The 12,740-nt window shown below is 47.6% G+C and overlaps 1 protein-coding gene across 7 annotated transcripts in view; it reads left to right on the plus strand.

Moving 5' to 3' along the window:
* Window positions 1-12,740, plus strand: part of Lhcgr (luteinizing hormone/choriogonadotropin receptor) — a 65,793-nt gene that overhangs the window by 33,229 nt on the left and 19,824 nt on the right. For 5 of the 7 annotated variants that reach the window (NM_012978.3, NM_001433211.1, XM_087552326.1 and 2 more), the window contains 3 exon segments: window positions 2,945-3,019; window positions 5,522-5,707; window positions 8,894-8,974. In NM_012978.3, the coding sequence (NP_037110.1) occupies window positions 2,945-3,019; window positions 5,522-5,707; window positions 8,894-8,974 (342 nt within the window). 7 annotated transcript variants of the gene reach the window in all.

Raw genomic sequence — 12,740 nt, forward strand, 5'->3', positions numbered from 1 at the left:
AAACTTTCAAGTGGCTAGTCCTGGGAGTTGCATGCATGTTGCTAGGCAACCGGCTGGCTGGAAACCCCAGAGAACCCTGATTTCAAAGAGGAAGCAGCCTCCTCACATTGAAGTTGACGGTTTGCTGAAATATTCAACACTCTACTTTGTGCCTCATCCACCTTGCAGCTCCCTTCTCGAGCCTGCTCTCACAGGTTGATGGTGTGTTAGAGACAGACTATTTCAGAAAGAGACTCTTCCCCAGACCCCACCGAAGGGAACAGGGTAACACCATTTACCAGCCTAGTCAGCCACTGCTGCACTGCACCTCCCTCCTGCGGGCAGGGAAGAAGGGGAGAAGCACTTCTCCAGAGGAGAGGGAACTCTGGTTATTCCCCCAATTCAGTCCAGCCTCCAGCTGCCCACCCCCACCCCACCCCACCCCACACATCCAATAAAACGCCTTTAATTCAGGGACTCATCCTAAGGATGGCTCCTTCCATCGCTGTCAATCTCCTCTCCCCACAGCCATCCTCAGGAACAGTGGTAAGTAAGTTCACGTATTTATTTGGATGCAGAGATGCATGTGGTCCATGACAACATAGGATGAGGTTCTAAATGCTCATCATGACCAGCAATACCTAAAAGCACCTGAAAAGTTAAACTGAAGATAAAGTTAATAAACACAATCAGAAAGGTCTTTAAAATAAACAAGTTAGTAGCCAGTGAGGTGGCAGCGTTTAAAGAAGCTTGTCCCCAAGCAAGCAATCTTGGAGAAAGAACTGACCTCCAAAGAGTTGTCCTGTGAGCTATATAAACACACACACACACACACACACACACACACACACACACACACACACACCCCATGACATGGACACATTTTCTCTCACACACAAATAATGTAACAAAAAAATTTTAATAAAATGTCTGAAGCAAGATCCACACCAATGACCACGCTTTATGGAAAAGCCAGTAAGAGTCACCGCTGCTCACAGCTTCCTGAGCTGACGTTCTTTGTCTTGGTGGAGCTCAAAGGGGCTAAGAATTTAAACTTTTAAGAAGCTCCCAGAAGACCCTCATATGTCAAGGTCTGAGGCTATGTATCTCAGGTCTAAATAATATACTAATGATTTTTAACTGTAGATCTTAAACCAAGATGCCCACTGTGATGATACCATGCTGTGTGGTTTAGCAGATGAGAGCCAAGGCCTAAGGTTCACTGTCTATCAACTTGTATCACCTTGAACAAGTTAACCTGCCCAAGTCACAGCATCCTCATTCATAAGCAAGGCTGCCAGTAGAGGATTATTTATTTTGAGCATCGATCCAGCAAGAGAATAGGTCGGCTTCATACCCTTAGTGCTTAACATGATGCATGAGTAAGTGCCCATTGATTAAGTTTATCCCATGATTCTTGTGAATGAGTGGATGAAGATTTGTATGCACTCAGCTCAGGGTGTAGAGCCTACCACGTATTGAAGAAGTATAAGCATTGTCCTTATGGAGGGGATTTAGAAATTGTTTTGTTGGCTTGACAGCTGCATAAACAGTTCATTAATAAGAACCCCAAGATGAGGGGAGAAGCATCACTCTCAGATGCCCCTTTCTATTATTAATTCAACAAACCACAGCTCTACTGAAGGGGCACACTGTATTCCACCAGAGATGAAAAGGAGTAAGCCGTAAGCTGTAGGGTTTACCCACAGGGATTCACAGCACCGGAAAAGGCAATTCCAAATGGTGTGTGAACTGTACCTGAGGGGCAACTCAAACACAAGGCCATGTGTTCTGCTTGCCAGAGAGCAAGCGAGTCCTCCAGGATTTCAGAGGCAGGGGAAAGTATTAAATAACAGTGGGGAGTGGAGATGCAGACTCTGAGCCAGACTAATGTGGACAGACAAAGGCAGAAGGAAAATGTGTGCCCGGCAGAAGCCAGCCAGAGGAATGGCCACAGAAGGGATGGCGGACAAATAGAGCTTTTCAGAACATTGGGAATGTGGGGGCCAAAGAAAGAAGGCTTAGATAGCATGGGAGGAAATCAGAGTGTTCCTCTGTTAAGAGACAGGACAGAGGTTGGAGGAGCAGGATAAGGATCCTGCGGTCTTTCCAACAGACTTCAGCCACCTAGACAGGGGCTGTGAGTGCTCCCAGTGCATACCTACTGAGAATGCACATCGAAGGGATCAGATTACACTATGAGAAGAACCACTTGGAAGCCTAACTCTTTGTTTGGTTTGTGGCTTTTGACAAATTCTGAGGCCTCCAAGGTCACAAAACTCAGAATAATAAGGAGCTCGCTACACGTTAGCCTTGGACATGCCAAGGAGTCATTTGAGTCCTCCCCAAGCTCCTTGGTAGGAAGTTCTTACAAATCCAACTGAGAGGCCAAATCTGTCAAATTGTGGCACAAAGGGTTTTACCAAACGACAGGAAAAGATAGGTGTCGCCAAATACACCCTGTCTTAGGGTTTTACTGCTGTGAACAGACACCATGACCAAGGCAACTCGTATAAAGACAACATTTAATTGGAGCTGGCTTACACGTTCAGAGGTTCAGTCCAGTGTCATCAAGGCAGGAACATGGCAGCATCCAGGCAGGCATGGTGCAGGAGGAGCTGAGAGTTCTACATCTTCATCTGAAGGCTGCTAGCAGAAGACTGACATCCAGGCAGCTAGGATGAGGGTCTTAACCCCACACCCACAGTGACACGCCTACTCCAACAAGGCCACACCTCCTAATAGTCCCACTCCCTGGCCCAAGTATATACAAACCATCATATATGCACTAATAATTCCACAGTTTCACCAAAGACTCCTGTCTTTCTTCCCGTTTGTCTACCCCTTTCCCTCCCCCTCTGCCCCACCACCCCGTGCAGGCAGCCTAGTATGGGCATATGCACACACAACTGTGAAGGTTGGCGTGAAATGCAAGCATGACTAAGGAAACTGTCTTTCCTCACAGGGAGCTAAAAGAAAACATCTACCTGGAGAAGATGCACAGTGGAGCCTTCCAGGGGGCCACGGGGCCCAGCATCCTGTGAGTACAATGGTACAGCCTCCTTTCCCCACAGCTGTCCAGTCATATCACTGCCAGCCTGGCTTACAATCTGTAACTGTCAGGGCTGTCCTACCGACATGAACCCCATGTGGGGTCTCCGACAGAGCCCCACATTTCCAGGGGCTGCACTCTGGTGCCTCTGAGGGAAGGTTGTACTCAACCTTTCTCTCACCTGCTGAGCATCCCTCTGTTTGTGCAGCACAACTTCAGTCTCCAGGTGTTGTTGCTATTGCTGTTGAGTGCGTTTGTGTGTCTATCTCCCCTAGTAATTCACTCTCTCTGGTTTTATTAGGAGACAGGCATCGTAGATTATGGCTTAGCATGATGGCCTCACTTGGTCTCAGTAAAGAGCCTGTGTCCAAATAAGATACTTTGAGCTCCTAGCAAAAAAGATTTGAACATGTGAATTTGAGGGGCCATAAGTCAATCAGTAATGCCAAACATAGGGTGCTATGTGGAGGGTAGCTCCCGACTTGGAACTCACTCAGAGAATCCATTCTGACCTGAAAAACCCCTAGCATTTGGATGGCCATGGCTGAGATGTTGCAGGTGGGTTCTCCCTACCATCGTGTGAGTAGTGAACCTCGAATCCTCCATGGGTTGGGCTTGTACAAAGAAAAGCTTCTCCAGCCAGTCTCGGGACTTTGAGAAAACGCACAAACATTTAAAAGGCAATGCAGTATGTGGGCAGTTAGCAGAATCCCAGTAGTAGATCTATTCCAGGGCTGATGGCTTCCCAGTCATGTGAGGCTACTCAGAAACTGTTTAACTGTGTAACTGTTTGTCTGGCTGACCTAAAGACCCACTCAGGTTTTGCATGAATTTTCAGAGCTGTTATGTCTAACTACACACACACACACACACACACACACACACACACACACACACACACGTCACATCCTCTCAGTCCTCAGATCTTTACAGATGAACAGACACAACTTTCACACACATACAAAATGCAGCATGTGTGGGGACCTAAGCCAGTAGTCGACAGAGGCAGGAGAATCAGGAAGTGGTCACTGAGCTCCGTGAGACCCTATTTAAAAACAAAAAAACAAAAAACAAAAAAACACCCTCCATAATAAAACTAGGGCTGGAGAGATGGATGGCTTAGTGGTTAGGAGCAAATCCTGGTTCTGAGGAGGTGGGGTGAGGACCTGAGTTCAGTTTCAGTTCCAGTTCCAGGGGGTCTGACACCCTCCTCTGGCCTCTAAAGGTTTGTGCATTCAAGTGCACAGACACACATACACAGAGACACACCTATATACATAATTTTTAAAAAACAAAAAATCTTGGGCTGGAAAGATGGCTTACCCTTAAGAACATGTTCTCAGGACCTGAGTTCAATTTTCATCAGGTGGCTCACAACCAGTTGTAACTCCAAGTTCAGGGGATCCAACACCCCTGTACACCAACAACCTCCTCCATGTCTGGGAAACGTCTGCAGGCAGCCTGATCTACCAATCTATACAAAGACTCCAAAGCAGAACAGAGCACTGGTTTCCTAAAGCAGCAAGTGCCAGGGGCTGGAGGGGCCTAGAGCCCTTGGGACACCGTTTCCTGTCTGCACTGTTCTTCAGGAATCAGGACCCTGGCACATTCCCGGTCCCACTCCTGTCCTTCCCACCACTGCTGTCGCTCCTTCCTTGTGCCAGGAGCCTCCCATGGGGACAGACTGTCAAGGAGGGTGGGCTGCTGAGAAAGGGTTGGCATTAGCCACTTAGAATACAAGCCGGATTTGAAAACTAGATTTCCTACCAAACCCCCTCTTCCTGGAATGTTGTACATTTGGGGTTTCCTTAGAGTCTGCCTGGAGTCAAACCAAGAAGCTTAGTTTAAAAGCCCTGAGCTTCTGCACAGCTATGCTAGCTCAGCGTGGTGTTTGCTGGCTTTGGATGGACACACCTAACTAGTTATTAGAGCACATGTGCTCTGCTTCCTGGGTGGATGATAGCGACTGCCACATGAAGCTCTTGATAGGGTGGTCCTTCTGCCCTTTATGAAAACCTCCCCTGCAGAGCTTGATCAATCAGATACAGATGCATCGTAGCCCTGAATATTTCCCCCTTGGGCCAGAACACAAAAGCTGGTGTCACCTATACCCTATATGTGTTAGAAAGCAAGCAGTTGGTTTTTGTAAAATAGGGAGAGGGCAGGAGGGAGGCAGGGGTAGAAGGTAGACATAAGGAGGGAGAGGTATAGGGAGGGAGTCAGGGATACAGAGGAATCGGAAGACTGTAGAGAAAAATTCTAGTGATCATATGGAAGGTCCCCGGAGCCACAGGCAAACTGAAAAGAACAGTGGGTGTCTGTAAGATGGAGACCCCACCACAGTTCTTTGGAATCAGCTCGTGATGAAAGAAACGAAGAATTATAAGAAAAGCAAAATGGAGGAGAGATTTCTTGGACCCTAGGGGAGGACTTTGGAGTAAAAAGTGTAAAATCAGTCAATAAAGGGCGTCTCTCCCCTTTGCGGTTCAGGGATATTTCTTCCACCAAATTGCAGGCCCTGCCGAGCCACGGGCTGGAGTCCATTCAGACGCTCATCGCCCTGTCTTCCTACTCACTGAAAACACTGCCCTCCAAAGAAAAATTCACGAGCCTCCTGGTCGCCACGCTGACCTACCCCAGTCACTGCTGCGCCTTCAGGAATTTGCCGAAGAAAGAGTAAGTGAGCAGGAGAGGGGACTGTGTTGTGGCAGAGAAGCTCAGATTCAGTCCCGTGGTCCAAGGTGCCCTGGCCTTTACCGGCTCCAGCCAACTTGGCAGTTGCGCAGTTGCTTTCAGAGAGACAAAACCAAGTTGAGCTGTTCCTCATCCTGACGTCTCCGTGTGCCGGGCCCTGCGCCTCACAAACCTACCGAATGCTTGAAGCACCCCTGCAGCACCTTTGCAAAACGTGGTGTCCAAGACCCAGCCCACTCTCTTCAGCAGAAAATATTTTACCCAATTAATCTTGAATTTTAAATTGTCAGAGTACTGCTTGGTTTGGTTTGGGGTTGTTTGTTTGGGGTTTGAGGTTTTGTTTTGTTTTTGTTTGTTTGTTTTGTTTTGTTTTTAAGCTATTTGTCTTCCACAGAAAGCAACTTCCATTTCTGAACAGAAACCCATCTACTACAGATGGGTTAGGGAGCGGTATGAAAAGGAAGGGAGCGCCTAGCGCTCTGCCTGCAGCAGAGGGCGTCTGTCCGGTCCCCTGCGCTCCAGGCTGAGAGTGGGGTGGGTGGAGGTGAGGGTGGCAGCAGTTAAGGGGCAGGATTTCATTCCTTATGGCATTGTTTCTCCTCCGGAGTTTTCTAGCTGAGAGGCACCACTCTGCATCCGAACCTAGCATTGCATAAAAGAAAGAAAAAGCGACAGCTAGTTTTGCAAAGGTGTGGTGCAGTCACGTGACACTTCCTGCACTCCCGCTCCTCTGTCTCAAGCTTGTTTGTTTTTCGCTGCAGGCCTTGATGCGCTCTGTTGTTCTCATTGCCCAATACACTGCTCCCAGTGGGAAAATGCAATGCTCTGAAGAGTCATTACTGCAGCCTGCAGAGAGGTGCTCAATCAATTCATTAGATAAGGCAACTGCACAAGATGCCAGGCTGCCGCTGCCTTTGTTTGGAATTAACCATTTATAGCTGATCAACTAGGCTGTAGTGTGTGTGCGTGCACGTGTACCTGTGTGTGTGTGTGTGTGTGTGTGTGTGTGTGTGTGTGTGTGCCTGCCTTGAGTAAGTAGACTCGGTGTTACCTGAATATTTGGAACAGCTGAGAAGACAGAAGCACTTGCTGTGTTTAAAGCTCTACACACACACACACACACACACACACACACACACACACACACACACTTACACACCTTTGAGGGGGTGAGATAGGACCTCACTGTATAGCCCTAGCTGTCCTGGAACTCGCTCTGCAGACCAGACAGGCCTTGAACACACAGAGATACGCTTGACCCCACCTGCAGAACACTGGGATTAAGGGCCTTGGCCACCGAATCCAGCTCAAGTTCTCCATCATTAACTGAGCTTCAGATGGTGACTTGAGCGCTAGCCAGGTTTGAAAACAGAAAAGATGGGCGGTCGTCTCCGCCCTCACAGAGTGGACAGGCAATATAAAGGAGCACCAAGGGCTGTGTCAGTGCATGCTGTGACAGAACAGAGAGCGGGACAAAATGCCCGAGGCTCTAGAGGGCTGTCTAGGGCTCCTGGGAGACTTCTAGGAGAGATGACTTTAGCTGAGCTTTGCACAGAAGGCTTGGGGGAGGGTATGCCAAGATGGAAGGCTCATGTGAAGCACACGGCAAGAGACACTGGGTGTATCTGAAAGCAAGCACAGGAAGACTGTGGGTAACAAAGGAGATGACTCAAAGAAGCCGCCCAAGGCTTGGGAGGCCAAGGCGGGCTGAGTACCAGCCCAGGGGAGCTAAAGGAGGTGGAGCTTCAAAGACTTTAACTTGAGATTATGCAAATTTGCCTTTATGAAATCTCAGTCGGGCAGCAGAAGAAAAGGTGGGCTGAAGGTGGCAAAGCTGGTAAGAGACAGACAGACAGACAGACAGACAGACAGACACATGGTGGTTTAGGGTAAGGTTGGTTCTGGTTACCCACTTACACTCCTGTTGAAATCACAGACATGTGTTGACTTCAGTCTTTTGTTCTGGAAGGTAAAAGAGACTACCTGTAGGTGTAAGGGGGGCAGGGGGGGTTACAGACTACAACTATCTGAGCTAGGAGTGAACGCCATCACACACATTGTCCTGAGTGAGCCTGGAAATGTCTACTCAGTCTTAGAGGTCAGTGAGGATGAAGAGTTGAAGTGGAGTCTGGGATTTGGGTGCTGACTGAGGTGCCCTACAGATAACACACCTAGCTGCCTCGGCACAGCTCTCTAAGGCACTCTTGGTAACTGTGGAGATGGAACAGGTATCGTTCATGTTATCGTTTGGAGGCAAAGTTCCTGTTAAGTGTGGACCCGTCTGCATACGGTATCTCTGTCAAATACTGAGCCAGAACTACTCTCCCCTCACTACACTTGAGGCAGGTAGAGACTGGGACAGGGACAGAGACTCAGTCCAAGTTTGCAAACAGTAGTACCCAGAATAGCAAGAGGATTAGTCTTTGAAAGACTGTGTGGTCAAATCCCCACCTGTCTGCATTTGCACACAACCTTTACTACAGGGCCCTGTTTCCCTGATGCTGGGTGATAGCCAGCAGAGCAATGTCCACTTTGGGCTGCCTCATCTCCCCATCCTCACCATCATTCCTTATTTCTGAGGCTCCTGTAGGTGTGGTTGCCGTGCACCAGCCTTCTATCTCCTTGTTACATCCCCTTTTTCCAAGCCAAACTTCCCAGAGGGGAAGACAGAAGAGAAGGGAACATCAATGTTAGGTTTCACACAAAGGCTGAAGGCCTTAATACACAACAGCAGCACACCCAGCCCCACAGAATTCTGACAGAAAGACTTCCAGTTACAATTCAAGGCCATAAATGCCAAGTAGTTAGTCAAGGCTGCTGGAGGGAGAAAAGTTGGTGAGGAGCAAACTTGAGTGCACCACAAAAGGAGCTTTTAATAAGCATTGAAAAACTCATGACTCAATACAACAAATTTACATGGTTTTCCCCCACTCTCCCGAACCCACACAAAACACTTAGCATTCAGAAGCATTTTCTCTAAGCTGGAGACTCTAAGAACAATGCAGGAGGGTATGTATGCTCTCCTCAGGAAGCATTTCAGTCAGGACAATGGCGCAGAACTCACCGGGAGTAGACTGGCTAAGGAATGTGTATGAGTAATGCAGATCGGGTTAAAGGATCAGAAGCTCAATGGCTTGTTTTTCTCTTTTTCTACCTCTTCTCTTTCAGACAGAATTTTTCATTTTCCATTTTTGAAAACTTCTCCAAACAATGCGAAAGCACAGTTAGAAAAGCAGATAACGAGACGCTGTAAGTATTCACACACGCAGACTCGGGAAAGGTTCAGCCTGCAGTCTGTGGGCTCCGCATTGTTATTTGCTGCGACGATTTTCTTTTGATAAAAGTCTCGGTGAGAGGATGTTTGCGAGGTGTTTTCCTATAGTTTCAAACGGGAATGTTTTCCCCTTTGCAAGTGCCAGCTGGGTGTACGTGTTATCTTAGCTGTTTAAAAGAAAAGCAAAACGAAATGAAAAAAAGTCTAAGAATGTAAGGGAGTTGTTGCCATAAACATTAATGTGCATGAATGACAGTTTGGTTTTTCAGGCATTTGGGTGTCACTGAGGGCTACTCTAAATGATGGCTTCGTCCAAAGTAACTGTCACTGGTCGTGCTCCACAAACTAATTGCAGACATGGCTTCCAAAGGCACCTACTTCCTGTCAGAGACCATACTCCAGAGTGTGGTGTTACTCTTTCACGAGTGTGTTCTAGTGTGTGTGCGTGCACATGCATGTGCTTGCATGGGAGGCCAGAGGTCACCTTGGATGTCCTTTTTCAGGAGCCATCTACTTGGTGTTTTTGAGACAAAATCTCTCCCTGAGACCCAGAGCTCACCACTAAGGTTAAGCTGACTGGCCTGTAAGCTGAGGGATCCTCAGCTCCACTTTCCCAGTGCCGGCTCCTCCGTGTGCACAGCAAGCGCTTCACCGATAACACCACCTCTCCAGCTTTCACAGTAATCTTAATGTCATCATTACCATACACTGGACGGCAGCTACATGTCCGTTCTACTTACTGACACCTAACATTTTTCTTGTTTTAAATGCTGACTGCCCTGGCATTTCACTTACCTTCCATTGTAAAAGAGCAGGCCTCAAAAGACAACCCTGTGTCCCTAAGACACACTTATTATTCTTCCCATGTGCCCTGGAGGACTGCAAATCCAGATGTCCCTCTCAGATACTCTGCAAGTCTCTATTCTCTCTTCTCCTCTCAATCTCGGAGTGCTATGGAGATGATGATGGGAAGACTTTGGACCTGGAGGTATTTCGAAGTTGGATGTGACCTGGGCAGTAATATTCTTGCAGCACAGAGCTGGACATGTACCTTCTGGGGAGAGAAGTTCTGGACAGCACTTGTGCTTTCGGAGACATCTTTCCTCTCAGTGGAGAGCAACAGAAGTGAGACTTGACTTTCCGAACCAGCTTGAAGAGCATCATGGAGCAACACCTAGGATGGGTGTCAGCCTCTCCCCTCCCTTTCTTTCCTTTGAGTCACTACTGTCTACCCTGTAATAGTCTTTCCCTGTGCATCCCTCTTTGTGTCTCTCAGTCTCCTTTCACATGATTCCTCAGCAGCCATGTTGCTTTCTACTTACACCCAGAAAACCATTTGTAAGTACAGTCAGCTGTGGCACCAAGGGGTGGTTATGGGAAGAGACTTTAATCCACCCTCAGTAACCATCATCAGCCCAGGCCCAGCCTTTCCAAATGAACAAAGCCTTTGAGCTCACTATGCTAAGAGGTTGCAAAGTCTACCTCACATGCTTCAAACTACCTGAAATTGATGAATAATCTAAGTTACATTGCTTCTGGTGGAGTATCTGTTTTTGAAATATAGGTATTCCCATAGCTTAGGTTGGCCTCAAACTCACTATGCAGTCAAAAATCACCTTGAATCTCTGATCCGCCTGCTTCTGGCCCCTGTATTCTGGGAGTGTGGACATGCGCTCTCATACCCAGTTCATCTGGAGCTGCATCCTGAGTCCAGGGCCCCATGCACACTGTGTGAGCACTCTACAACCTGAGCTATGCCACCAGCCCCTCAAAGAACTTTTTCGATAAATGCAAAGTTCCACCAGACAGCCATTTTCCGGCCACCCCAAGCCTCACCTGTTCTTCACAAGAAAACACAATGTTTTCACCACTGTAGCTGACCCACCCCCACCCGCTGTCCTCCTAAAACACCCCACCCTCAACACAGGTCTTTCTTTCTCAGCTGTCACCGGAGCACTGGTGTGATGGCTTCTGCCTCCTAAACCAACGTTCCTAAGTCTCTGAGTCCATTTACACTCCCTGAACCACCAGAATCTTTGTCAGTGGACAATGCTACTGCCCTTGGGAGCCAGCCCAGGGGAAGATCTGCCAGACAAAAGCCTAGCATGTCAAAGAGACCAAGGAGGGATGGAGGAAGGATCACATGACCCCTTACTTACATTCATTAAGGAATCTTAAATTGGTCCCTCAGACAGGTGAGATGATTTGATAGGGCAAAGAATGGAAGAAATCAAGGCCGCAATGGTTGGGATATTCGTATCCAGTTTTGAGTTACTATTTTGTATGAAGCATCTGCAGAACCTACTTGAAGAGCAGATTTACGGTCTCTGTGTCTCTACGTTTTGATCTGCATTTTTAACAAACACCCTGGTGGTTCACATAGACATTGATCCACACTTTGGAACCCACTGACTGAATGATGATCTGGGCTGAGAATGTGAAGGGGAAACCCTAACACTGTCCCCTAAGGGTCCTTGGGCACATCTCTACCTTCTTTTATTATTGGATATTTTCTTTATCTACATTTCAAATATTATCCCCTTTCCCAGTTTCCCCTCCAGAAACCCCCTATCCCATCCCTCCACCCCCTGCCTCCATGAGGGTGCTCTCCCATCCACCCACCCACCCACTTCATCCAGCCTCCCAGCCCTGACATTCCCCTACACTGGGACATTGAGCCTTCCAAGGACCATGGGCCTCTCCTCCCAATGATGCCCAACAAGGCCATCCTCTGCTACATATGCTGCTGGAGCCATAGGTCACTCCATGTGAACTCTTTGGTCTGTGGTTTAGTCCCTGGGAGCCCTAGGGGTTCTGGTTGGTTGATACTGTTCTTCCTATGGAGTTACAAACCCCCTGTTATCCTCAGTCCTTTCTCTAACTCCTCCATTAGAGACCCCATTCTAAGTCCAATGGTTGGCTGCAAGCATCTGCCTCTGTATTTGTCAGGCTCTGGCAGAGATTCTCAAGAGATAGCTACATCAGGTTCCTGTCAGCATGCACCTCTTGGCATCCCCAACAGTGACTGGGTTTGATGACTGAATGTAGGATGGGTTCCCAAGTGTGGTAGTCTCTGGATGGCCTTTTCTTCAGTCTCTGCTCCAAACTCTGTCTCCATATTTCCTCCTGTAAATATTGTGTTCCCCTTCTAAGAAGGACTGAAACATCTACACTTTGGTCTTCCTTTTTCTTGAGTTTCACGTGGTCTGTGGATTGTATCAGGGATATTCTAAGCTTTGGACTAATATCCAATTATCAGTGAGTGCATAACATGTGTGTCTTGTGTGATTGGCTTATCTCATTCAGGATGATATTTTCTAGTTCCATCCATTTACCTAAGTATTTGATGAAATCATTATTTTTAATAGCTGAGTAGTACTCCATTGTATAAATGTACCATGCTTTCTGCATCCATTCCTCTGTTGAAGGGCATCTGGGTTGTTTCCAGCTTCTGGCTATTATAAATAAGGCTGCTGTGAACATAGTGGAGCATGTTTCCTTGTTATATGGTGGAGCATCTTTTGGGTACATGCCCAGGAGTGGTATAGCTGGGTCCTCAGGTAGTAAGTACTATGTCCAATTTTCTGAGGAACCTCCAGATTGACTTCCAGAATGGTTTTACCAGTCTGCAATGCCACCAACAATGGAGGAGTGTTCCTCTTTCTCCACATCCTCACCAGCATCTGTTGTCACCTGAGTTTTTGATCTCAGCCATTCTGACTGGTGTGAAGTGGAATCTCA

This window comes from Rattus norvegicus, chromosome 6, assembly GCF_021556685.1.
Source record: "Rattus norvegicus strain SHRSP/BbbUtx chromosome 6, alternate assembly SHRSP_T2T, whole genome shotgun sequence".
Classification (NCBI taxonomy): Eukaryota; Metazoa; Chordata; class Mammalia; order Rodentia; family Muridae; genus Rattus; species Rattus norvegicus.